We start from the raw sequence: 27,424 nt of genomic DNA, 5'->3' as shown, positions 1-27,424 counted from the left end.
ATGCGAAAGAACCCAACTTGTCCCAAGCGTTCTGCCGACAGCTAAAACCAGATTATTAGCAGAGGGAAAACAGAGGCATTTTTTTCCCCGAGATCCTTAAGGGTCGGTAAGCCTGCAGTCACCGACGTCATTAAAAAGAAGTCAGGTTTAGAAAGAGAGCGATAAAGCACGTTATTCTTACCTGGTAACAGTGAGCTTGTTTCCTTTCACTTCCATGGTGGCTTGTGGTTTCTCTGGAGCTTGCCCAGGTCTTTGGTGGTGGATATACACTTCTGGTTCAGATGCAAACTGGCCTGATCAAAGAGAGGTTTAAAGCTCTTTGCGTGTCCGAACCTTTGAGGCTCTCATGTAAGCTGCTGCCGGGCACTTTTGGAAAATCAAACCAGCTGCAGCAGGCAAACCCAAACCTCTCCCGCACGGATCACAGGGCATCGTGTCTCCAGCGCTATCGGATCACCCACACTGGGAGGGTAAAAAGCTCTGCTTCTGAGCCAGCAAACTTCTTCTAAGAAAGCAGACTGGAGCTGTGAAGAATATTTGGGAAAACAACCTCTGCTGCTCTGGATTCCCACATCTTAAAGGGAGCCGTGGGTGGCTCCAGGGCTCGGAGGGCGGATTTTCCCTGTGAACTGAGCCCTTGCGTTTGTTTTACACCATTGCCAGAAAATGGCTGTCATTCAGGGGAGAGCTGAATTACAAACATTTGCACAGAAGTCTTCGCAGAAAGAAGGTTTGGGGGGTTTGTTTCAGTCTTTTTATTTTCGACCGGCAGCAGATTAGCCAGGCGGGGAAAACCCATCACAGTGTCACCCTGTCAGGCCTGTTTTGGAAAACACCCTCCCCAGCTGGGACGAGGAATAATCGGAATAATCTCTTGGTCCCTGGTGTTCGACAATGTCCTTGGGGCTTCCAGGACATTACAGGAATCTCCCCCATTTTCTATTTGAATAATTTTCACACCTTCCCCATCAGGACGCTGACACCAACTAACTCACTCAAAGATCTAGCAAAAACCCTTCCTAGTGCCCTGCCGTTCCCACCGCCCGACCCGCAGCCCTTTTACCTATCAGCCCGTGGGCTGCAGGAGAGAACTGGTTTTCAGGGGGAATGTAGATTCCCAGGAAGTCAACATTAACTGGGTGATTCTTCCACACACGGTGCAACAAAACCATGAAGGACATCTCCTCACCCACGGTGATGGTAACGTTGCTTTCTTTCTTCACAGATATGAGAAGCCTAGCAGAGATGAACCAAAGGGCTCAGTTCAGCTGCCCACACAGTTCTCAGGCCCCTTGAGATGCTCTCGAGGCTGGCAGATATGACAGAGGATCCATCAGAAACCCACAGCCTTGGGAGTGGTACCCAGAGGTCTGGCAGGTCAGTGCCTAATAGGACAGACACTTCATGCCCATGTTCAGGCAAACAAATCTTTCCCTACAAATTTAAGCTCTTGCTACAATGAATGGAGATTTTGGAAGTGATCCCGTTACCTACACAGGTGTCTAGTGCTGTAGGGTGTCCAACATGGCTGCTAGCTGTTAATCTGCAGGTGAAGGATTTTGTGAGTCATGTCTCCCATCATGTCAGGAACCCTGAAGGTATCTCAAATAACATTAGGTGCTTGTGTTTAGGCAACTGAATCCTGGTCTTAGCTAATGCAATCAGCAGTAGGGAGAGGAATTCAGCTCTTTCAACTTGTGTCTGGTCAACTGAATCGCTCTCTTGGCCCCACTGCCTAATTTCATTAACTATAACGAGAGCTCAGACATCTCGCTAAGATTCACGTGCCCACATGTAGGCACCCTGTGACCTGGATCCCACCCACAGCTGGGTCAGTCCAATGCTGTGTTGCAAATGGTTTCCATAGGGCAGACAACAAATGCTCAGCAACTTACTGTTTCCGAATGATGTGCCCCGTGTCAGACCAGGTCAGTGTGATGCCGTAAGATCCATCTTTCAGCGTTATCGTTTCTGTGGTGATCTCCACTTTCAGGCCTTTGCTTTTGAAATAAAAACCGATTTTGCCAAAGTATGTATTGAGTTTCTTATTCTCTGTTTTCTTGGCCCCAACGAGCTGCCCGTTGACCACAACTCCTGTGAAGAGCAGAGAAGCAGATGTTGCCTAAACCTTGGAGCACCACCTAGAGACTTGGACTTCTGATCGCAGCAGGGAGTACCATGGGATCAGCAGAAACAGGAACCCTTCTGACCCCCTGTTTTTCTCATCTTGCCAGCCAAGAGAAGAGAATAATTTATTAAATCACCTCCTGATGCTACCGTTCACCCCTTAGCATGTTAATCTGGTGGGAATTGATGTTAGGTCTTGGGGGTAGCATGAGCTGATTCAGAAGCCATTCAGTCCCTTGCTGTCTGTGAAAAGCATGGGGCAGATGGGCAGTGGAGGAACAGTACCACATTTCCAGCCCAGCTTAACCTGCCTCCAAATGCTCATCGCTTTTCACATATATTCCAGAAGTTAAAGAAATGCTGATAGCTAAAGCCCTCTGAGAAGATGAGGCTGATTCCCTTTGATTTCTTTGGGAGTACAGTTACACATTTTTTCTGCCTGCCACCAGGGATGCCTCCAGTTTTATTTCTCTTTGTATCTATCTTCCACTTTCTTCTTTAAAAGTACAAATGAGAGAGGGGAATCCTCACCTATGATGGAGATTTCCCCACCTATCTTGGCTCTTTTCCCAGTGTTTGGCCATCCTCACAGTGAAAAAGTTTTTCCTAATAGCTCACTCCTACTCTGAATTTCACCTGTTGTAACTTGTTTCTGTTGCCTCTTGTCCTTTAGCTATGCATCTTGGAGATGTGTCGGGCTCCATCTTTACCTTCTGATTAGGTGGCTGTAGACAGCAACAAGCTTCACTATGGATCTTCTTTTCTTAAGATTGACCAACCCAGCTGTCTCAGCTTCTCCCTATATGTCCGCAAGTCCCATAATGATCTTGGTGGCCACAACTGAATTTGATCCAGTTTGTCAACATCTTTCTTGTACGAGCAAGCCTCAAACTGGACACAATACTCCAGATATGAAGGGAAATAACCACTTCCCTCAACCTGCTGGCCACACTCCTCTTTGTTAGCACACAGCCCGCCCTGTAGGCATTTCCCCTGCTCCCTCTGAACACCTTTCAGACCTGAGGGAAGAAAAGTGTGCTGTAAAGTAAACCATGTTTTATTCCCTTACCAGTACCAGGATCAGAAACCAAGTTTAGGATCTTTCCAGGGTCTGAGTTGATATTGAAGCAGATGTTCTTTTGGCTCTTGGGCAAATGTATGATGAAATGTGGGTCATTATCAACTGAAACATGGAAAAGAAACATGTGTGAGAGGCAGGCTGGTACCTGCCCTAGATGTAAGAGGCACAAAGACTGAGACACTTTCCTTGGAGGATTTTGAAGCACTTTTTGGGACACCTCAGAGTAGGAGGAGGGCCCTTTCCACCCCTGCAGTAGCTAAGGAAGTTCTCAGATGCTCCTCACAAAAGCCTCTCAGACACTTTCTCCTCATGTACTTCCCCTCTTTAAGGAAAGGACGTGACACCATTGGCTTGAGGAGCACCACCAAGTGCAGTGAACTACTGGTTTAACTGGTCAGCTGCACACTAGGGTGCCATAGGCTCAACCTGGAGTTCTAGAAGCCAAGCTTTATTTCTTCATGATGGAAGCCAGCCTCCAAGTGAGACCAAGGACCCATCTGCACACCAGACAGACAGGGACACATCTTTGAGACCTAGATCCAGGAAAGGACCTAAGGCACGGAAAGCAGGACTTGAGTGACACCTCTGTTCAAAACTAATATCCAACCCCCCCATGCCGAACTGCTGCCTATTTCTAGAAGTGACGCACTCCCGGGACGTCACTCTCTCAAACTAAGAAGCTCTCAGACATGTTACAAGTCCATACCACCATACTGATGTTGGGTAAAGATACATCCTGCATACCAACTCCCCTGAGGAATACAATCCGGGACTTGTTCTCACAGTAAGTTTAACACCTTGGTGGGATTGGGCCCCTCTGAAAGTCACTGTTGTTTAAAATTTGCCTCAAATGAGACAAACACCTGCACCTATCACTGAAGGCAGCTGCCTCCAGTCTCGTCTTGAAGTGCAAAGCACTGTCCAGCTTTTGCTGGTTTGGTGATGGTTGGCATCTCCCTGTCAGCATTCAGAGACATCCCCGTGCTCAGTGTTGCCTATGGGGATAGCCAGGCCAGCTTCTGTTCATTCACTGGTGTTCCTCATCTTTTGGAAGATTTTAAACTCTTCCTGTGCACTAGACAAATCCTAGACCCTTGACCAGGAATGTCTTTACAGAAACGGTGGGGTAGGTACCCTCCAAGGGGTGAAGGAGCTTTTGAACGTCTTGAATCTTTTGAATATATTGAATCTCTTGAATATAGACCTCAATCATTTTTCCTTATTCTCACCAGCTGCTTGATCTTCCTCAACTTGATACCAAGGCCTGTTCTGATCAACATTTCCAGGAACAAAAAGAATTTCCAGTGAAAAATACATGTATAAGATGGACTTTGCCTTGCTCACCTTCTTTTCCAAGCAGTTTCTTGACTATCCAAAGTCTTAGGTTAACCCTTGTGCTATGCTGAGAAGGAGTTTGATAGCTCTTTGTTTGATAGCTATGTAAATACACACATCCACCCACAGGTATAATCCCAGAGTCATTATAGTTATACTGCTTTTATAGGCGATGGTTCTCACAGCTGGTTTGTTTAAGTAGGCACTAAACTCTGGCAAAGGCCCAAGCATGAACAGGATCCATCAGTCATCAATGCATTCAGAGATTTTTATCTACCACGGAGCATTCATCTGTCATTTACGATGGCAGTAACTTTACTTAGCTTTGCTACCGCAGAGAAGCTGAATTTAAGCCCCGTGAGCAGCCGCAGCCTCAGGGAAGCAGGCAGCAGAAGATGGGGTCGCTGGGATCCTATTAGGATCTAAACTAGTCTCATGCTTGTAACTTAGAGCGTATTTTTACAGGTTCAAAGTCAAAATGACTCAGTATTTTATAAAGAAAAGCTTGATCCTTGGGCGCTAGATGGATTTGCAAAAATTTGACTGAGGTGGCTGTGATTTGGGATGCACATGGTTGTGCCCTGCTCAGACCTTCAGCAGGGGCTGTATTGAGGACCTTTCATGCTGATGTCCTCTGCAACAGCAGTGAAGTGGCTTCATCAGCAGTTGATTTATTCTCTTGTGGACTAGCCCCTAAAAGAAGATACAGCTTTTACAACAATTCAGAAAACTCAAGAAGAAAAATTAGGACAACTGATAGACTCCTCCATCATTATAGAGCTTAGCATCTTGTCACAGAAGCTGAAATTCCCAAAGTGCCCGATAACTTTGGTTATATCGCCTTTATTTCTTTATTGGGTGACGAGTGTTGCTGTCTGGCGTTTCTTTGCAGAGAAATACTGTAGCTTTTACCTCTGTTTATGCTCAGAGAGGACACAGGAGGACTCCTTTGCTCAGGCATGAAGCTGACTGGTACGGCTGTGACATTGGCCCAGGCTGGGATACCTTTGTTATTATTAGGTGCATTTGGAGTTAATCCTAGAGTACCTGTTAAATGGCAGTCATAATTAGGTTTTTGTTAGTGCTGACGTATTTAATAGTGTAATTTTTAAAGTAATGCAATAGATCAGAGCCTGATGTCGTTATACCGATGTAAAGCAGGCGCAACACCGTTTACAACAGACAGATTTGTATAATGAAGTTAGGATGGATTTACTCCAGCGTCTCCACCAGAGGAATATGACTTACCAGTGCAGCTGAGCTAATCGTAAGCTATTGGTGAAAAATGGAGCCTGATTTTTTAACTCTTATTCATGTGAGGAGGCACCATTTCAGCAAAGCGCCCAATGCAAGGGCTTAAGTGTTTTAGCAAAACTGCATTTTAAAATATTAGCATGTGGTAGAAGCTTTGCTGACTTGAGTCCTGAGTTTGGGGTGCCTGAGAAAAGGTAAGACTCTTTCTGCATGCCCTAGGATGACCCACATACATAAAGGTTGCAAATAAATGCAAGATTTTAAATACCATCTCCTAATGTGTCCCCTTCTGCTAGAGGTGTCTCTGCCTTTGCCATGAGAGAGGCAGGAGAAAGTAACATGTACCCTCTCTCTCCCACTTAGTTCATAAAGCAATATGATCTTAAATGATCCATGAAACATGGTTTGTTTTAATATGTTGGGCTGAGAACGGCAAGAGCTGAAGCAGGGCACGTATTCTCATCTGCTGGCTCTGCTCTGAAGGGCAGTAGGGGGAAAAAGGAGCTGGGGGACAACAGCAGGACAGAAGATTGCACAGCTAGATCTTCTAAATCTCTGTCAGCATTTTCTTTCTTGAACGCCTAATTCAGACCATAGGCTGTTTCTAATCAGGCAGAGTTATTTCTATTAGCACAGTTTTATGTGAAGTCAGTGCAGATAATAGAGGAACTAAAAACTGAACAGAGTTCTGAGTTTCCAGCTCATATTAATTTCACAGACTATTATGCATGAAGAAGATCTCCCATGCACAGTCCAGTTTTTCAATAAGCCTGTCACGATAAAAGAACAATGAGTCAATCCTTTGAAAAGTGAGTGGTTTCAGTGGAAAAGACAGTCTCTGTCTACGAAGACAGACAGTGCGGCTCTGATGAGAGTTGTGTAAGGACAGACAGAAAAATCTATTTCAGCTTACCCATTCTGTGCCTTGTCTATGCAAACTTTTTAGTACAGCCCATGCGTTGCACAATCCTGAGCACAGATTTGCTTTGATGTTATTTTTACAAGCTCTGTCCTCTGCTAAGGTTCAAGAGTCATGTCCCACTGTCCCTGAAATCCACAGATGCCTTGACCCTGATTTCAGTGCTGTTAAGTTTTGACTATTCCATCAAAGACACAAGAACCTATATTAAAATCACTTAAATCCTCTGCATCATCTAAATCGAGATAATTATGGTCTGAATTAGTCAGCTGGTGCCATGTATAACGAATTCATTACACATGAATGCAATACGTCATTTCTGTGCTGAACTGTTTGGTGGTTGTGAGTTCATAGAATCATAGAATATCTGGAGTTGGAAGGGACCCATAAGGATCATCAAGCCCAACTCCCTGCTCCTCGCAGGACTACCTAAAACTAAACCAGGTGACTAAGAGTGTTGTCCAGATGCTCCTTGAACTTGAGTCGTAGTATGCAGTATAAATAACAACTATTTAATTTCTCTTTGGGTCTCAGCTGCAGACTTTAAAATTGAAAAGAAGAATAATGAATCAGAAAATAACAATTGACAGACATATAAGCCCCATTTCATTGACCCAATGTCAGGACATTTTCATAGTTATCAAGGAGCACGAAAACTGAGCATGCAGGACATGTGCTTGGAGTTTCAGCAGTGTCACAATCACTTCCAGCGTGAAATGCCAGACGGATGATGTTGGCTGTTGCTGTGATGTAGGTTGTTACTTTCCTTCACAATCAATTGTAAACTCTCGCATTTATTAATAGGTTTTAAATCACCAGACTCAGTTGTTCAAGGAGCTGATCTTTTACTTTCAGTGCTTCCATTGCATCGCACTGGCAGTGTTTTCCCAACAGCAACAGTTGCGCTTTTTCAAATCGCTGACTGGGGAGGGCGCAAAATAGCTGCTGTCAAGTTTCGTTGGAAGCACAGGGCTGTGCAGGGATGACTTTGGATCTGCTAGACATCCAGGGATGTCAACAGCTGCCACTCTGAGACTGAATCCAGCATATAACACCAGAACAAGCCAACCCCCCCTCATTTGTCTAGGCATAAGGTTGCTGTAACAAGGACCTTGCAACACATATTGAAGTAATGGATTTAAAGGAGAAATCCAGAAGTTTAATTAATGAGGGACTCTCTGTTGTTAGGACAACTTACATTCCATGTAGGCTCATGGCTGATTGTAACAATCTTAGGAAGCTTCCAAGGCTTAAAAGTGGTGCTAAGATACGGTTTAGTCAATTCTACAGCTTCAGTGCAGGGAGCTAGGCAGATCTACCCAGTAAGAAGATGTTCAATCTGTGACATTGTAGGCTTATTGGAAACCTCGTCATTGCAATGTTGGCACATTCGGTCCTCACTGAAGCCAATGGCTCCAAAGAGCCCTTGGGTAACAGGATGCTCTCAAAATGGCTGAAGATTTGGTCAGCTTTCACTGAAAATACAGGCTATATGGCTCTGGCACAGCCTGCTTTCCACTGCCTGACATTGTCCAGTATGTTCTCGAATTCATTGCTACAACGCCAGCTGTTGTTTCTTCTGCTCAGGGCTCTAAGACCACACTCCTGTAGTCCCAAGCTGAGCCTCATGTTTTGGACGTGCTTTCACAGCAGAACAGGTTAGTAAACAGAAATAAAAATAATTCGTAAGAGAACACTTTGCCTTTCAGCTAAATGCTCCTGGTTTGAATTCTAAAATTTGGGCCCCTTGCTACAAGAAAGATATTGAGGTGATGGAGCGTGTCCAGAGAAGGGCAACGAAGCTGGTGAAGGGCCTGGAGCACAAGTTTTACGAGGAGCGGCTGAGGGAACTGGGACTGTTTAGCCTGGAGAAGAGGAGGTTGAGGGGAGACCTTACCGCTCTCTACAACTACCTGAAAGGAGGTTGTAGCGAGGTGGGTGTTGGTCTCTTCTCCCAAGTAACAAGCCATAGGACAAGAGGAAATGGCCTCAACTTGCACCAGGGGAGGTTTAGATTGGATATTAGGAAAAATTTCTTCACTGAAAAGGTCATTAAGCATTGGCACAGGCTGCCCAGGGAAGTGGTTGAGTCACCATCCCTGGAAGTATTTAAAAGACGTGTAGATGTGGTGCTTAGGGACATGGTTTTGTGGTGGGCTTGGCAGTGCTAGGTTAATGTTTGGACTTGATGATCTTAAAGGTCTTTTCCAACCTAAACGATTCTATGATTCTATCCTACAAGCACAAACACCCGGAGTGAACAATGAACACAGTTGTTCTTCCAACACAAGAAGAACAAAGCCAAAATGAGAGGTAGAGTAAGACAGACTGAGACACTGACCTGGGCAGCAGCCCCTTCTGGGGTCTTTGGGCTGGTCTGCCAGCATTATCTCATCCTTTTCGGCATTCTCTATCAGCATGGCTGTGAAGGGAGTAACAATATGATGGTCAAGAGACATCTGTAGGATGGATTTCGTGATGTTCCTCTTCAAAGCTGCAGTGGGGGCTGTGTTTCTGGGTGAAAAACAAAACAGAAGGCATGGTTAGCAGCTCTACAGGGCAGTTGCCATGACAATGCCTCCACAGAGCAGTCGTAGAGACAAACAGGTAGGAAAGTCTGAGGGCGTGCGTGAATGCATTCTCCATAAGAAGACTATTCTTGGCTGCTGTGGGCTTTGGCCTGGACTCAAAGAAGTCCAGTCCTTCACTGGTCTCAGCAGGAGACCTCTTTCTGCTTCAGGGGGGATTCATCCTGAATCGCTCCATAGCTTTTACTCAGGCTCCATAAGGCAAATCTCCCATTCATTTCATTCACTCAGGACCACAGCCAGGTCTGTTTGACCCCTGTTCCTCTATTCCCCTGCTCCCAAACTCTATTCCCTGATCTCTGTGAGTGCTAAGAATAGGAGGAATGTGGCTGTAGATATCACCTACCTTTATTTTGATTTGTTCACCTCACCCATTTGAAACCCTGTGAGCAGCTCATGGCTGTGGTCTCAGAGAGGACCAGATTGCTCTCAAGCTTCACTTCCCTCCCATCACAGACCACATTTCTCCTCACCTCTCTGCCAGCATCTGGTTGACAGTCAGATAGGCCCACAGCTTCTTAGTGAATTCGGGATCTGCATATTTGTCTTTCTTCATGAAGCCATCCAGTTCTTCAACATCTCGCAGGGTTTCCATGACGAGCTCTGCATTTGCCTATGCAATCAATGAGAAGTAAAGATAATGGAGGGTGAGCCAGGAGACTGCAGTGGCTTTGAGTTCCCCTCTTGGCATGGCTGGCATTGAGGACCCACTCTGGCTCTGCCTGTGGTCACTTCTAGATCAGAAAGTCCCACCTCTGTTAGCCTGACTGCCATGGGGAAGGGAGCAAAGAGGGTCTTCTGTTAAAGACACTTAGCGACAGTGAATTAAAATAGGTAAAGGAGCTGTTAGCAGTAGTCAAAGAGGGTGCTACCACATGACAAAAGAAGAGGCTTTTAACAGAGCTCATCCCTTCAGGCTATCCTCCCTCAGACTTTTTCACATCCAATTCCTACAGAGGAACAGGAACAAAATTCTACTTTCTCCCACAGACCCTTGGACTTCACTGTGTTTTGGCAGGAAAGAATATTGAACGTGTTTGATTTTTCCGGCAAATAACAAATTGCAACTCCTAAGCCCTGAAAGAGGGTGGATATTTCGGTTCCTCCTCAGAAAGAAGGATCTGGATGTAGTATTCCCACCGCATCCCACTCTACCTGGAGGAGCAGCCCTGAAACATGGGGAAAGTCTCATCACACATGCCACACATCACACATGCCACAGGGCAGAGCATAAAAGGACAGTGCTAGGACTTGACACACTGTAGACCCACCAGCTTGAACTCTCCAACAGTGGGAGGTTCAGCCACGAGAGGAGCTACCTTAGAGGACCTCCACTGCACCTTCACAAAGCATGAAGGAGGACTCCATAGTCTTAGTCTGGTTTGTAATTGAATTTTCTATGGTACATTTATTAGAAGGAAATTCCTCTGGCATGCTGCAGGGTGCAGGTAGTGACTATTTGTGGCTGTACTTGAAGCTATTGTGAAACGCTGTTGGACAAACCCCCCATGAGTTTCCTCACGCTCCCACCCAGAACCCAAGCGGACAAAACACTCTGCTGGCCATAACCTCCAGCAAGGAGACTGTGCACACGAGTGAATGAACCAGCCCAAACCCCAGGAGCAGGTGTCCTAGGGACGCCTTCACTCACTGCTGTCGCTGTGACGATGCTTTCCAAGTGCTGCAGGTTTTCCGTGTCAACCTTCCCAGCCACTACTATCTCCGAGCCACCGAAATAGTTGTGGAAGCTGCTCTGGGTGACGTCTGACACTGACTCCTGGGGGTAGTTGAACTGAATCTTCCTCAAGAGCGGAGTGGAGACCTGGTTGTAGAAATTCTGAGATGGAAGGAGACAGAGAAGTGAGTTTGTTGTACCTGAAGCAACCCTCCCACATGTGCCACTCTTACTGAAAGGACAGCAGGTGACAAAACCTGGAGCCCTAATGGGCAAGTGGGACTTTCCTTGTCCCAGAGAATGCAGATGCCTTTACACTTGGACCTTAGTACACTTTTACAGCATGAAGGTCTGGCCCAAGTCTTGTGGAAGTCAAAGGATGGTCAGAAGCCCATGGGTTGTGTTCTTCCTAGACCTACAAGGCTTGACCACAGGTGTATATGAGCCTGAATCTATTATCAGGTTGGTCAGCCCTTGGCTACTGTGTAAGGAACATAGCTGCTTCCCACCTAATTCTTGCCCCAAACTAGACCTATATCTCACTTGTATTCGCTTCGGTGCTGTAGACTATCTCCCCTTTTCCGACCCTGTTGTACCTGGCTGATGTGAACTGGGGTGTGTGCACAGCTGGGTTTAGCATCTGGGACCAGAGAGGGAAAACAGGTACCCATACAGTGCTATGGGTGGAGGCTGTCTCATACCGAGGGGCTGCACTCTCAGAGCTGCTCTGTTTGGTAGAACACCATGTAGTGTGTCCTGGCACACCTTGGGAAAGAAGAAGTGTGAGAAGCATAGGTGCATAGGTGATGAAACCAGTGAATAGAAACAGAATAAGGATGTAAGATTTTAGTTCATCAGCAATTGCTGCTCATGGGTTTGGAGCCACAGCCTCCTAGAACTGAACTTTTCCTTACGCTGGCAAACTTTGGATTAGCATTTAGCATTTGTATCTAGGCCTTTTGTTAGCGCTGAAGTGGCCTGAGGTAAAATCCAGGCCTTAATTTTAATTCAGAAAACCTTTTTTATGGTTAGGACTGTTTTATAGAATATAAATCCTACACAAAGCAGTAAAGTATGTATTATAGGTGCTACAAAAATTCTAACTAGGAGCACTTAAGCTAATGCATGATTGTCATCTGGCAGAGCTCTCCAAAAGAAACAATGCTTTTTGTGACCTCCCCTATGAACCTACAGTAAATCCACTCTTGCTACTGGAGTTACCCAGCTCCACAGCTGCGAACAGAACTGGATCCTCAGTTTCAGAGGCTATGGGCCAGAAACGCACCTTCATTTGGGCAGAAGTCTCCTGATCTCCAAAAATCCTCTGGGCCATGCCACGGTTGTCAGTTGCGATTCTCTGCAGGAAATCGTAATCTACATCAAACCCAATCCCGAGGCAGAAGAGAGAGAATTCGTCCTTTATGCTCTGCTTCACGTTCTTCTGGATCGTCGTCAGCTTTAGCTCACCTTGGAGACACACAAAGGGTGACATCCATCTGAGCAACAGAGGAACTCTCCATCAAGGTAAGTGCATTCATGCTCTTCCAGTGTCTCTGGTTCTCTCTTAATATAAGGGAAATCTAGACAACTAGCTCAGATGCCAAATCTCCATTTTGCAGTGCCTACAGTGATGTTTGAGCTTCTCCTGGATGGAGATTAACAAACTGTTTCCACTGAAGATGATTCCTTTGAACTCTTTTTTTGGTATCTGATGCATATTCTTTGTATATCCAGTGCTCTTACTGACTTCCTGGGGAGTTTGCAATTGTAACGCATCTAGACTTCTCCCAGAATTACCGCTTCAAGCTCTCTGCAGACTAAGACATCTCTATAAAGACTTTACCTTGTTTCTCACACTTAAGATGTTCTCTGCCACCATTGGGATTGACTTTTTTTTCAAACTTAATTTTAATGGCAGCCTCTTCTGGGCTGGCATCTTGCAGTATACGATTGCTTTTTACCTGTACCAAATCCAATTCAAATTAATTTGCTCTCTACTTTATTTTCCTGGTTTTGAAGTTACACTTGGGACTGTGTAGATCTGTGTGAGCTAAGGTCATTGGAAAAGGAAATTTTTTCTAAGGTTGTGATTACCTCTCCTACAGGACTTGTGCATTTCTGTAATTGCGGGAAGTACATAACTTGCATAACATAATCTGCTCATCATTTGAAAGCTTCTGTGCAAAGCCCCATGACACCTATAGCACCTGGCAAAAGAGCAGCACAGGCATTGGAAGAAAGGGAAAGAGAATTTTTTTAACTTACTGTCAAAGTGTCTACGTGTTGCATGTTTTTCTCAGGCTAATCCCACTGGCCTTTCTTCTCACCTAAAGCAGGATCCTTACCTACTGTCGGGTCTCCATCCGACACCAATACGATCATGGAGACTGAGTTAGGGTCCAACATGCCTAAGTTTTGGGCTTCATTCAGGATGAATGTGGCTCGGAGAAGAGCTTCATTGATATTTGTGCCTGTCAAAGACACAATGAAGAAAACGAGTTTGATTCTTGTCAAGTCTCTTGCCGAATCCCGATCAGTTCTGAGATTCTAGTGGAATTAATCAGCGTGGACAAGACCTGAGATCAAGGCAGCAAAACCCCTCCTCTGTGATGCTTAGGGTACATCTGCTAGCACTCTGGTTCCCTAAAGAAATAGAAGGTGAAATGTGTTTCATGTGGGTCATTGTGTTAAACAGACCTCTATTTTTCTCTTTTTTACTGAAATCAACAGAATCAGTCAAGATCTACATTTCTGTAAGTGGAAATAGCCTGCAATCCATCTGCTCCTGAATTTGTCCACCAGCATGTTACTTTTTTCTTACCGTGATGTTGAAACATATGAATACCTATTTATATTAACTTATACATGTTTGTATATACACACACGTATGTGTTTTGCACTAAGTTCCATTAAGAGACCAGATGTTGATACCCTTTTTCATCCCAGGCTGTCACCTCCACCTGCACCCCCCCATCCCCCCTCACTAATTCCAGTGGGACCATTTGTGGTGTTGCAAATTATTTGCTGGGGAGAGAAGTAGTGGGTTTGCAGGCAGATGATTGAATGAGAGAAGGAGAAACTTTCTTTTCTGGCATCAGCCAGAAACAGCCAGCCTTGGATATTTTGATTGGAAAAGAAGAGGTGTATGTTTACTGACCCTATCTAAAAGTTTGGCTTGTGGCACAGAAGGGACTGAGTAAGAAATTAGTATGAGAGGAACAGGAATAGGAAGGCTGAGCAGTCAGAAAATAGGTATTTTGTTTGTCAAGAAAGAAAAATATTAGTGGCTCCAGAGACAGGATAATAAAACACTGCATTGCAAGCTGGCTTTGCTGGATGGAAGCAGGTTTCTCAGCTTGTCTGGCAGTTCATTTGGGGTAGCAAAGTCAGGCTTATGAGGCACACGTATACCCAACATTTGTTCCTATTCCCAGCGCACTGATGATCTCGGACAAGTCTATAACTTCACGTTGATTCTACCTTACATGTTGCCAGTGAAAGTTTCTGGGAATGAAGGTGCCACAGAATCAGAAATCTCTGATGTTGGGGAGTCTCTGATGTACACTATTGGTGTACAAATAACTGAACAACTGAACCAGAATTGCACTTCAGAGAGCAATAGATTAAAATGATTGTGAGCCCTGTCTGTACAAGTAGCTCAAGCACTAACAAATGAAGCATCCTAAGTGCTGTAAGGCTGAAAAAGGCAATTGTCCTTGTTTATCAGCTAGGGAATGAAGGCACAAAAACGTTGAATATTTTGCCCAGGGTGGCATTTAGTAGATCATGGTGTAGTCTACTGTTTACAGCCAGTGGAAAGCCTGGAGTTGGATGCTTATGATCTGCTTTACAAAGGCAGGAATGGATATTTGGGATCTGTAAGGCTGGAGGTAGGACCTGTAGATTAAAGGCAGCTGTTCTATGGTCTATGTTCTGTCTGTCGGTCTATGTCCTATCAGTTGTAGCTTATTCAGTAGAAAGAAATGTCATTCCATCCCCTAACACAATAAACTGGAATCCTTGCTCTGCTTTAGCCCCAGGGCATGCTTTTCCCGTCTTGGGAATCAGGCGCTTTGTTAGGAATGCTCTGCCAATCTGAAGGTTGTCTGAGGTACCCGTTCCTGTGATATCTAACTTCCATGAGCACCTTGCAATCAAAACCTCATACCCCCGTTGGGATGGATTGTCTGGATGTACTTCTTAGCATCTTCAACCTGCGCTGGGGTGGCTGAGACTAGATTATCTCTCCAGCATCGGACATTGTGGTTGAAGTCGATAAGGGAGAACTGATCAGCAGCACGGAGCTCACTCAATATTGCCTTCATGGCCTCGATGGTCTGAGAAGAAGAAATTTAAGAGAAGACGAGTTTATGCTTCCTGTTGCTGAAAGCATCTTCCTAACTTGTGACTACAAGCGAACAGATGCCTCTGATGAATAAGAACATGAGCACTGGAATCCAAAATAGCATCTGCTATCCAAATCTCTCCTTTTTGCACTTCTTGCATAAAGCTGAACTTTTCTCCAAAGAAACACAGAAAAAAACGCAATTAGCAAGAACAAACCCATATGCCTCCACCCATCCTTGCTTAGTTCCTGCTAACACGGAGTGAGGTGAGAGAGAGAAGCAGTTTGTGAGACATTGTGGTTCAGGAGAGAGGAATTGCTTGTATCAGCTCAGGAGAGTTAGCTGTGTCTGCAATGCTGTCATTTCAGGCTGGGTAACATCTGTTTGAAGATGTGTGATTTTAAAAAGTGACAATTAGCCTGTATTCCGGTTTTGCAGCATTGATTTCCCCAAGGAAGCAATCTGCCAAGCCTTAGTATTGTGCTCCAAAGCAAATTCAAATATACCTAGATCATCCCCGACTAATGTTTGTCTAGCCAGTTCTTAAAAACCTTAGTGACACATGATATACAATCTCCTGAGCTCCCCTCTCAGCTACAGAGTTTTTCCTAGTACCTAATACAAATCTCTCCTGCTGTAAATCCATCTGATTCCATCTTATTCTACCCTGGGTGGGCGTGAATGTCAGTTGACGAGTTTCCCTTTTAGAATAATTGTTTGCATATTTGGAGGCTGATCATGTCTCTCCAAGTCTTTTCTTTTGCAGACTAAAACATCTTATTTTTTGCATTTTTTTCCCCCGATGGATTATGTTGTCTAAACAATTCTCACCGCTCTTCAGTGGGCTGTCAACAACTTGTCCACAACTTTTTGAAAGCAGGGATGTAGTATCCCTACTGACACTTTCCCAGGATTCAGTAGAGGAGATTAGAGAAAGAGGGGGTCAGAGCCTTTGCAAAACATTTTGTGATCTGTCAATTAAAATTTTAATTTAGAGCTAAAATCAGTATTCTGATGGCATCACCTCTTCCTTACAACATGGAAGGAGCATCACAAATAAAGAGTAGAATCATGAAGACTTTGATTCACCAGATATTCTCCAAATTCAGTGAGACTTTTGACGGAGTAAAGTGTAAAGAACTTAGCTGGTCATTTTGAGTGCCAGTCTGCTACAGAATTGTATGGGAGGGCACATGGGAAAAGTTGGCAGGAGGTTCATTTTGCAATAGAAGTCAAACACTTACTTGTTTCATTTTCAGTCCCCACATCGAGCCACTGACGTCTATAACAAATAAAATGTTTTTGGGCAGAGGATCAAGATTTTCCGGAGCAAAGAAGTGAATAAAATAGCCATTAAAAATCTGAAAAATAAAATTAAAAAGAATCGCAGTGAAATGAGCTACAGTAAAGATGTCAGAAAACTCAAGACAATAACAGAGCAGAAAATGTTATTCTTCTTTATGAGCCAAATCTAACTTTCAACTCTGCATGTCTCTCTATTTGTAGCCTTACACCATTTATACTCCATAGTCCTTACTTTTTATCAAGGAAAGCAGAGCCTGGTTCTCAGACAACTGCCATGCACTGGCACAGGGAGGAATGAAAAATGTTTTAAAAAAGACTGTTCTGTCTGTAATAATTCAACCCCATAACTCTGCTTCATGTTAACATAAAAATAGTGATGTTCTGGTTGTCTCCTTGTGATATATTGGTACAACTTCCAAGGACTCTGTCCTCTGATTCAACATTAAATCACCAGAGTGCTGCTAGGTATAAAAGACATTGGCTTGCGGACAAGACAGGAATCTGCTCCTGACCATATGTAGGACTACGTCTTAGTCGTAAATGAAGTAAATCCATTCTGTCCACTTAAAATTTCTCTGTTCTTTCAATTGGATACAGAGTTCTTTCTCATGCTTATTGTCCCAAATGATGAAGTTTAGCACAGTTTGTTTAATGACAGCAGTTCTTGTATTCACAGATCTCCCATCCCGGTTAAACAGCAACACTTACTTCCAATTCTCCACCCGTGGTTTCCCTGTTCACATCATATTGCACCACAAAATTTCCATCTACTGCTGTGGATGAGCACGTGGGGCATTTTCGTTGCTGAGCCATCGTTGGCTTGAAAGAAACATGAGCCTTGAAATGAGAAGTGATCATCAGTCCATCAGATGTTGTGTGAAAGGTGGATCATTGAAACAAAGAGAGTTCATCTATTCATGAAATATCTTATTTCACTGAACGCTTTTCTTCTTTCTTTATTTGTACTCTTAGTTTAAGTGGAAAATGGACTTTGTCACTTCAAAAGAAAAACAGCACTAAGGTTTGCCTGGATATGCTGACTCAGTAGTAGCAACTGTGACACAAATAAGATGACCCATCTACAGCACCAAATATTTCAATTAGAGCGGTGCAAACCATTTCTAGTAAGTAATATGTTGGCTTATTTAAGATTTTCTTAGTCAAAACTATCCATAGTTTTATCAACATTTTTAATAGCTTTGAAATTGATTTTTTCCAAACAAATGAGAGTTTGTAATTTATCTGTAAATTGAGTACTAGGAATCATTTTCATTAGTCATGTGATTGGTTATGCAGACTTTATGGCATTATTTCTCTTCTTTGACTGGATAACTTGAAATTTCCTGAGAAGATAAGACATAATATATATAGCCATGCATTACCTCTGAAATAATTTGCTAAACTAAGAATGTGGGTGAATGAGACATACAGCTGAGCCTGGATTTCAAGAAACAATACTGCCTGATATATTATTATAGTAGTATAGACAGACTTTTTGGGCCTGATTCACACATCTTGTATTAGATGTCTATGTAAGAGTAAGAAGAGTTATACCCTCCCAGAGTCACTGCTTGAAGTTTCTTGAGAAAAACTTCTCTACTGTTGGAGTGTTTACTTACACACAAGAGCTATGCTGGAGAAGGCTATGGTAAGAATGTCCCTAGCTTTGTAAGCTTTGTAAGAGCTCTCCTAAAATGAGTCCCTATGCAGATGTTCTCAGTTGAAACTGAGACTGTGGAGTTATTCCGGAATGGTTATTCCACTTAACATTCATCACCTACCTTTTTCATGTCCGGCAATCCCAGTGCATTGCTCTTTCAGAATTACAAATGAAAAACTTTGCGCAAAGGTGGACGGACTACACACTATTTCTATACTGCTGTCACTGTAATATGTGAGCATCTTGTACCTACATTTAGGTATCAATAATGAAGACACTATATTTTTTTGCCGTATTTTTGCATGCTTCCAGCAGGTATGAAAAATTGGAACAAGTGTGAAAACTGACGTTTTCATGCTATTTCCAGTCTATGACTGTTACCTTTTTCTCCCCCTTGGAGATGGTGGTGATTCCATCAAAATGATCCCCGAGTGAATTAGGAACATGCACGTAGCGAAGTCCTTGTGGCTCAATAATGCGGACATCCACCTAAAGGCGGGAAGGGAGGACATTAGTATGAAACAGTGCCAGTGTTGTAACAGGATCTCATGAACCGTCCATAGGCAAACTCCAGCTGGGGGTTGGGATGCTCTTGAGAATGCTCCTGTAGGGCTAGTCTCATTCGTGGTGGGGATCCATGAAATGCTGAAAATAGACCACGATGGAAAGAGAAAAACCACGTGTCTAAAGAATAGAAAGAGTTTGGTGGAAATGCTTATTCTTCCTGTCTCTCCCACCCTGTGGGGCAACTGGTGAGATAGGAGTCAAGGTTGATACCACTGTTTATGCTGAAAGCACGAAAGAAGCATGAAGTGACTCTGCCTAAGTGTTGCTTTGGGTTAGGAGGCCAGGAGGATGATGAGGTCTCACACTCAATGGTGAGTTCTCTTCCTCTCTACTCATGCTATTGACAGGACAGAGAGTATTTTCCCTTTTGGTTGGATGGCCAAGGTGGAAAATAAAGGTTTTATCCTGTCAACCTGAGATAAAGGCTTTTCCTGGTTGTATTTCTGAATAGTTAGTAAGAGTACTAGGAGACAGGACATGGTGTCCTTTGGACAGCTTGAAGCAGATCACAACCTTCACCAAGGAAATGTGAGCAGCAAACTTTCATATACAGCTTGTGCTGAAGCCATGAAAAACTGAACATGAGAATGGCCTGATGGGAGTGTCCAGCTAGCCCTGTATCCTGTGTCTGTTGATGAATGACAGAAGACATCTTTGGATGAGTGTAAGAAAGAGGGTAAGAATAAGACAAATCATCTTCTGGCAGCTAGTTGTGGAGGGACTGTCATTCAGAGAACATCTGCTCTTGTAGGACACTATCTCATAAAGTTGGGATTATTGTGAAAAGCACTTTTCCAAATAAATAGCAAATATTGTTTGTTTCCTTCAGTCAAGGCAAGTTTACACAAGGGTATATATACGCCAAATATTGTTTGCCTAAGTGGTTCCGACGTGAGTCAGTCACGATTCAGGAGATGCCCAACTGTGCTAGTACGAGAGGAGGCAGGACACATTTGCTCCTCACTCATATAGCTACATAGCTCCTGGTTTGAAGTGTCTCATGCTGGTCTATACAGCGACCTTGAGGCTATTTGTACCAAGCCTATATAAAAGGAAGGAGCTGTAGATGAAGTGTCTTGCTGTGGAGCTCACAGGAACCTTGGCTGCTTTCTCAATGAGGATTCACCTGTGGGGTGCTGCCTACACCAGCTCTACTTTACCTCCATGTGCTTTGCCAAGCGTCCTGGTTTCACAGAGATGACGTGCTCATAGGAGCTCAATTTCCTTCGAATCATTTCATGGTAGTGAAGTTCAAACTGGATCCTTGTCCCTGGGGGCACATTCACTTCGGTTTTGAAGTTTTCCATGTCCAAGGCATTGCTCCTGAAAAGTCAGCTGTGGGGTTATTTTGAGAAAATACGAAGAGAAAGAGAGCTGCTTTGCGTTTTGGTTTAGAGTTACGCATTTGCTGGGTCTGATTCTAACTGTGGCCTATACCAGGGAACTGCAGTTGTCTGTTAGCACAATGTTTTATCAAGCTGAAAGCAGAAACACAAGTTAAGTCCTTGACAATTAAATATCAGAGTTGCTGTAAGTAGCCCGTTTTCCTTCCCAGGGTTCACCCCCTCATCTCTCTGCTCCTGGAGTGGGTGACCTCAGTTCCCCTATGAATAAGTTCAGTACAATATCCATATGCCAAAGTCTTTATACCTTACTATTCCAGCAGCTTTGCCTTTGGCTTTTGCTTGAGAGTACATTTTTCTGGCTTCAGATTTTTCCCGAATTTTGCTGGTAAATGTTATACCATTGACATCCCTAGGAGAGAGAAGCACAGTCAGTGCAAAAGAAACAGTTTGCAAAAGAAACAACTTTACAATTGACGACTGTTTCTTCGCTTTAGAAAAACATCAGTGGAATGTAATCTGGTGGGAAATTAAATAATAAGGCTCTTGTTTAACCCCAAAGTAATGAAGTCTGGTTTCCAGTAGCTCTGTATCTTTTTCCCTACCTGCTTTTTTATTTCAAGTAGCCAGCACTCTTGTACTGTGAGGAGGATCTGCTCTCCCCTACCTCCTTCACACTTCCCCCATCCTTTGGGCAGGGCAGGCAGTTACTCGTGTCATGGCTGTTTTGGAACATGGATCAGGACATGTCTCCTGACCAGCTGGCTGCTGCCTCTCTGGATACTGAACCAGGCTAGTTTCTTTCTGTTCAGTGAGGGCTGTGATTTGGGTCTCTCTCTCTCCTTTGATCTGGTGCCAACTTGCACAAGACAGGTAGGAGCTTAGTTTATTTGAGACTTCTGTCCTGTCAGATTTTGTTGATGTTGGCCAATGGCCCAATAATTACGGGAGAGGAGGAGATGGACCGACAGACGGTATGATGACATGAGCCTTTTTTCTTTGAGAAAGCCTGCTAAAATTACACTGAAGCTGAAAAATAATAAGAGGTGTTTTGCTTTTACAAATACTTCACTCCCACCACGTTCTGCCACCACATTGAACCCTGCCAGAGCACAAGGCTGATGTCTGCCCACTACTTACATAGTAAAGTTGTCAATAAAAGCTCCTTTGGGGACTTGTACATCAAACACTATGTGCTGGGACCTTTTTGCGTTATTCACCATTTTGGCTTGGATCATCGTGTTGGCCAACCGTGACGTTATAGTGGATTGAACTTTGTAGCTGTAAAGACCTATCTTGTCATCGTCCTCCACCTGTAATTGACAAAATTATTCTATAAATGTGGGGCATAGCTAGAAAATGTGCCCTAGAGGGCAATATCAACCTCTTTTATAGTCTCAGTGCCTTTTTTTCAACTGCTGTCCATTACAATATGGCGGCCAGATGGGACATGAACTCAAGATCAGGACACCTCCATACTTTACCTGGCAATTGTGGCAGGATACTCATGTGAGTATAGTTCATTGTAACATTTCATCTGAAAGGGGGAATTTATTAAGCTGGAATGTTTTCCTTGCTTTTGACTGTGCAACCAGTCCTTGGAATGACCCTGTTGGTGCAATCCAGCATAGAAGCGTACACAGTAATCCTCAACATTATATATTGAGGAGGAGAGAGCTTACATTTTCAGTAAAGGTCCTAAATAAAGGAGACCTGAAGCGCTGGTTACTGACCTAGCCTTGTAAATGGTTAAACCACAACAGTGGGAGAACAGTATTAAACTGGTATATTAAGATATTGCCTTTGACTAATCACTTTTGTTGCTTATTTCTTCATATTTACCATACCCTTCTCCCTCCAAGAGCAGTTGTATAAACAGTATTGTGCAAACAGTGCTCTGTTTAAAGAAAATAGGTTAATATCCAACCAGCAGTAAAAACAAGGAACTGAACAAACAAAAGGATTGATTTCCAAAAAATGGTTAACTAGAAAATCACTTTGTTCAGTATTATTTTCCACAGAGGAAGAATAAAACTCACCAGATCTCCAACATACCCCCAGTCGGATGTGCTTCGCTGGAAAAGAAAAATATGGCGAACATATTTCAGAAAAGCTAAGAACATAGATTGTGGCTGTTTCAAGACAGGGTAACATCTAAAAGCTGCTTTCCAAGATGATCAGAGTAGGTTTGAGATCTCAGAGTTAGTATGCATATTCCTTTTGTCTTAGTTTACGTATTTATACACGGGATGTTGGAGCATGTGATCTCCCAGCTGTGACTTAGAGGCTATCAAAAACAGAAGGACAGCTTGCTTCCTCTGTCTTTATTTTTTATAGAAAATATTCTCTTCTAGAACAAAAACATTTTTCCTGAAAGCAAGATGTGCTGGCAAAAAGTCATACTCAGAAGCCCTAGCTTTTAACACAAAAATTCTCTTTTCTTTTTTTTTCCTAGGAAAAGTGGAAAAACCTCAAAACCCAGACCTCTTTATCTCATTTTGTTTTCATTTACATTATAGAATATATATATTATTGTATTATATGCAATATGCATGTATACAAAAACCTATTGCATAATTTATATTACATTTATATATTTATATATATGTAAAGTTAGTTATGTATGCACTGCTTAAAAGAGCTGAAAGTGTTCGTTAATGGTGGGGTTTTTTTCCTTGCCGTACGAACATTTCCATTTGGAAGTGGTGACATCTTGTGGCCATTTGAATAATTCTGTTTAATTCCCTAAAACTTAAACTCGCATGAGTAACTCTGGGTTGGGATTTGGCTCACCTAGTTCTAGGGGGAGATACAACTGCTTAATGCAGCTATCTACTTTGGTGTTATCATCACAACTAGGCAAACCTAGCTCTTTACAGTCAATGGAGTGATCCCTTTCATCTGAAAATAGATAGTCCCCTTTGGTTGAATGAATCCTGCCCTAAACCATGCTGACTGTACTGATTAGAGGAGTGGGTACCCCAAGGGTACCACCCTGGCCTTCAGCTGGGGCTCCAGGAGATCATAAGGCTTCTGCAGGTTTTGTGTGACATCTGACAGCCAGTAAGATGTCTTGGATGCTGCTAGATCCGTACATGTGGGCAACTGAACTGAGCCATTCAACTCCACTGATGATGAGCAGGAACTTAGGGAGACTAGTTCAGATACTGATGGCTAAATTATAAAAATGTACCAAAACATATGAATCTCACCTCAGGTTTCAGTAGCACTTGAATCCAAGAGGACCCAAAACCACAGGAGATGCTCACGAAAACTGCATTAGTCACATAGTGCATATAAGGCTTGCTATACAGTTACTAAGTTCATTTGAAGCTAATTAATATACTGCTACTAGGAAAATCTTGGGCTGCATAAGAGATGATACATGTCATAGCAAGATCATTTTAATGAGATGATTTTAAGGATCCTTTAAAGCCTGATAGAGAAACTGCAGGATTTCCACCTGCCTGAGAACAAATGCGGGTTTTTATTTACTAGCTATACAGGCTCCACCTGAAACATTCAGACTGGGATTTCAGGATCTGGAAGTTTATGGCTCTCTAGAGACCCTCTGTAAAGCCTGATGGACTGATCCTTGCTCAGTCCATCCTGACATCCCACAAACATCACTGTAGAGTGAACAGGACCCTACACACCTGATAAAGAACCAGACCGTGAAGAATGACTGTTGTCCCCACACATACCCTTGGCATATGAAACATCACCAGCATGAATACAAATTAAGACTAAACCAACTTTAACTGAAACAAATTTAATTTTGAAAAGATGAAGACCAAGACTTTAGCACAGAGAGGATTTGTTTTATTGTGGTACTTTTCTGGTTCTCAGAAGAGCTTGGGGTTCCTGACTCACTTTACGAATGGGGCTTAAAGCTTTCAAGATGCCCAGGTTTCCTTCCTGTTTGTTTTTGTGAGGGTGGAGGAGAAGAGGGAGGCGCTGACGGAGATGCGAGATTATCACTTGCACATGTAATGACTCCCACTGCTGCTGTTAGAGATCAGACATGGGGTGGGCCAACCAGCCCCCTAGGATCTCCAAGGTTGCAGAGGGCAGCCACTCCAACAGGTCAGGAGGACCGAGCTGTAGATAACTATACTTCAGGTTTGAGCGCTGGTGTGGTTACTGAGAACATGGGCTTCGTAGGGACTTCTGTGGCCCATGAGACTCGTGCTGTTGCTGGCACGAGGATTCATGGCTGATCCTTGCCTTTAAACCACATCCAGATCTGCTGATGACTGCACTGCGTAGAAACAGCACCTTGTGCAATAGCTAACGTGTGGCAAATTGTTAATTAGGGTGGAAACAACAGGTGCCTTCGGAACTGTTTTAAGGATCTGGTCTTGACAGATGTTGGCCCCTATCTTCAGGTATTGAGACCTGTCTTCTCCTGACGTCTGTGCAGGCTACAGGTATTTAGCCCTCTATAATGATCTTTGTTCGAATCATTGTGCATGAATGTGGAAACCACTATGCAGTCTACCATCAGGAAAATTTTGGGTACTTCAAACTAACCTTTATCCAGGGCTGCTGGCCCTGACTCCTCCTATCCTGTCCAAGGAAGAAGCCATGGCGTCTAAGGGAGGAACGTGTTACAAGAGGTAATGCATTATAAGAGATTGCAGTTTTTACGTCATCTATGGGGTGCCTAGCTTAGCATTGCTTTCAAGTTGCAGTCCACAGGCTACTTCTGAGGTCTGACTTAGTAAAACAAGGAAAGCAGATTCAGAGATGTTATACTACATTTGAAGGAAATTACTTTTCTACTGGGGCGTGAAAAAGATTGAAAAGCAAATGCCTAGCATGACTAACTAGAAAGAAGATGAAATCTACCTGGCATGTCCTCCCAGGTCTTTGAGGTGTTGTTTCCTCATAGATTCACTTGTTTTCATGTGAGTAATTTCCTAAGTAGTTTTTAACACACTGCGATTTCATTGCAGTCTCTTCAGACTCCTTTTGGTCATCATGACCCTTACTGTGAGGTGCAAGAAGAGAAATTTCAAACCTAAGGCTTGGCAGAGTTTGTCTTCATAGTGCTGCAGATGAATCCTGGTCTCTCTGGTTGCATTTATACCTTGGGAGCTGGGGGGCTCTCCACCCAGCCAATTCTACCCTCTCTCTCCTTTCATATTTCCTTCCTGTGCTGATTCTCATGGAGGGGAAACCAGGCAGGCAAAGCAGTAGGGAAATAGGTGTGATCTCACCTGGCTCTGGACAGCCAGAGATCAGGACCAAGACTGAGGGACATGCTGCAGGACATCCCGCCTCACAGTCTAGGCACAAGCTCCGTTATCTGTCTCCAAAACAGAGATAACGGCAGTGCACCATCATATAGAGGTTCATAAGGTTACCCGCATTCCAGCCCATGGGGCACTCTGTTTCTGTGGTCACGAGGAGCATTCACATACCTGAGATGCAGCATTTTTGGAATTACTCAGGAGCAAATATTTTCCTCCAGAATATACCTAATCTGGACCTAGAAAACCTAATTCTTTCTATTTAGAGCTAATCAGTAGGATCTGCAGAGGAGTTCTGTTGTCTTGTTGCCAATGGGCTAGTGACCTCACTGTAGAAAAATATAGTGCTAAAATAATAATTTGGAAGACAGCCTTCCTCTAATGCTTAACAGTAAGTAACTGTGTGCCTGCTGTTGGCCAAGAGCTACTGTCTCAAGATGTTTCGTGTAGTTCAGTTTAATCTCATTTATTAATATTTTATTGTGACTCAACTAACATAAGGGTAGCTCATCCTATAGCTGAGATTTTAGTTCTACTGGTTTGCAAAGACTCATTTGATAGGTAAAGGATGGGAAATAATGTATGGGAATATAAAGAATAACTGGTATAATAAAGCCACTAGTAGAATTGCAAATTACTGTATGCATATGTCTATACCACTATGTATCTGGAAAGTTGGGGAACAGAGGCAACGTAATACATACGGCACTAATACAGACATGTTGGAAAGAAATGATGCCCTGAAGAAGTGCGGCTAGAGAGGATTTCTGCTTAGATCATTATCAAATTATTTAAATACTGGTCTGGCAAATGTGAGCTTGCTTGATTCATATTTGTGCTAAAATCTTCCATTTTTCTGGCAGTATAATGATGGCGGATTTAGGTGTCAATAAGTTACATTTACTTTCTGTGTGAGACCCCTTTCAAAAAGCCTTAGGATAAAGAAGAATCATGATTGCCTGTGCTTAACTTCAAAGATGCTGGGAAATCCAACTTTACTCAAGAGGATCTTTTGTTTTCACTATACTGAACAAGCTCAAGAAAGGCAGCACCAGAGCTTTGGTGGAGGACAAGGTCCACTCTGATCATCATTTCTTTCATTCAGTGTAATAACAGTTAATACCTTCAAACGACTGATTTCATGATTATTATCATTAATTACTACTGTGTAAAAGACAAGAAAACTCCTGCAATGCTGTTTTAAATGTTTCTGTTTCTGAAGCCGACAGAATACAATAATCTGCAACCCGTCAACATGCTGGAAACAAATTTTCTTCCCTGGTCTCAGGCTCCACCAGCTCATTACCCGTGTGACACTGTGCTGCACTCTTTTGACCTGAGTTAAATATGAATGAATGGACAACCTGCAGGATGGAAAGGTTTCAGCCTACATTGCCAGTGTCTGAAGTCCTTTTCCATTTTCTCATGGAAAAGCCTCACCAGTATCAGTGGGATTCTTCCCACACATGAAGTTAGACAGACAAGTATCTCCATTGTTTAGCATCTGTATTATGATTCTTAGGAGCACAGATATGGAACAAAGCCTTGTTGTGCTAGGTACTGCAGGATAGTAAAGGATAAAGATAAAGGATAGTAGCAGTTCTTATCCCAACAAGAGATATGGAGGTCTCAATGCATATAAGGACCTGCTGGTCCCACCTGATTGCACACTCACAACCCCTGACATGGAACAAGCCACCTGGAGAGAGCTCCCAGGCGTTCTTGCTTCCCTTTTTTTGAAACATTTCTGGGTACTGTACCTGGTACCTGCCATTTCTCGTCTTGGAGCTTGAAGGAAATCCATCGATTTCTAGGTCAATCAGGTTTTCCACTTCCTAGAGGAGAAAGAGGAAGAAAGAAAGTGGTGTTACTGCTGCCTTACTGTTTGATTTATCACTTGATTTATTATTGATTAGCACTCTATTAAAGTTCCAAAGGGAATTTACCTCCCCTTGGTGCAAATGGGGAG

The 27,424-nt window shown here is 43.4% G+C and overlaps 1 protein-coding gene across 1 annotated transcript in view; it reads right to left on the bottom strand.

Annotated features, from left to right (window-relative positions):
* ITIH2 (inter-alpha-trypsin inhibitor heavy chain 2) overlaps window positions 1-27,424 on the bottom strand; it is a 29,695-nt gene that overhangs the window by 704 nt on the left and 1,567 nt on the right. The window contains exons 2-20 of the mRNA XM_075143160.1: window positions 27,216-27,290; window positions 22,240-22,275; window positions 21,341-21,513; window positions 20,508-20,612; window positions 20,018-20,180; window positions 18,672-18,779; window positions 17,339-17,467; window positions 16,570-16,686; window positions 15,148-15,316; window positions 13,325-13,450; window positions 12,265-12,446; window positions 10,956-11,141; window positions 9,778-9,917; window positions 9,058-9,230; window positions 5,456-5,590; window positions 3,197-3,310; window positions 1,896-2,094; window positions 1,064-1,236; window positions 182-293 (exon numbers count right to left, since the gene is read on the bottom strand). Coding sequence (XP_074999261.1) covers window positions 182-293; window positions 1,064-1,236; window positions 1,896-2,094; window positions 3,197-3,310; window positions 5,456-5,590; window positions 9,058-9,230; window positions 9,778-9,917; window positions 10,956-11,141; window positions 12,265-12,446; window positions 13,325-13,450; window positions 15,148-15,316; window positions 16,570-16,686; window positions 17,339-17,467; window positions 18,672-18,779; window positions 20,018-20,180; window positions 20,508-20,612; window positions 21,341-21,513; window positions 22,240-22,275; window positions 27,216-27,290 — 2,615 coding nt within the window. The remainder of the gene's footprint in view (window positions 1-181; window positions 294-1,063; window positions 1,237-1,895; window positions 2,095-3,196; window positions 3,311-5,455; window positions 5,591-9,057; window positions 9,231-9,777; window positions 9,918-10,955; window positions 11,142-12,264; window positions 12,447-13,324; window positions 13,451-15,147; window positions 15,317-16,569; window positions 16,687-17,338; window positions 17,468-18,671; window positions 18,780-20,017; window positions 20,181-20,507; window positions 20,613-21,340; window positions 21,514-22,239; window positions 22,276-27,215; window positions 27,291-27,424) is intronic.

This window comes from Calonectris borealis, chromosome 1, assembly GCF_964195595.1.
Source record: "Calonectris borealis chromosome 1, bCalBor7.hap1.2, whole genome shotgun sequence".
NCBI classification, from domain to species: domain Eukaryota; kingdom Metazoa; phylum Chordata; class Aves; order Procellariiformes; family Procellariidae; genus Calonectris; species Calonectris borealis.
This window is presented reverse-complemented; position numbering and strand designations above follow the sequence as displayed.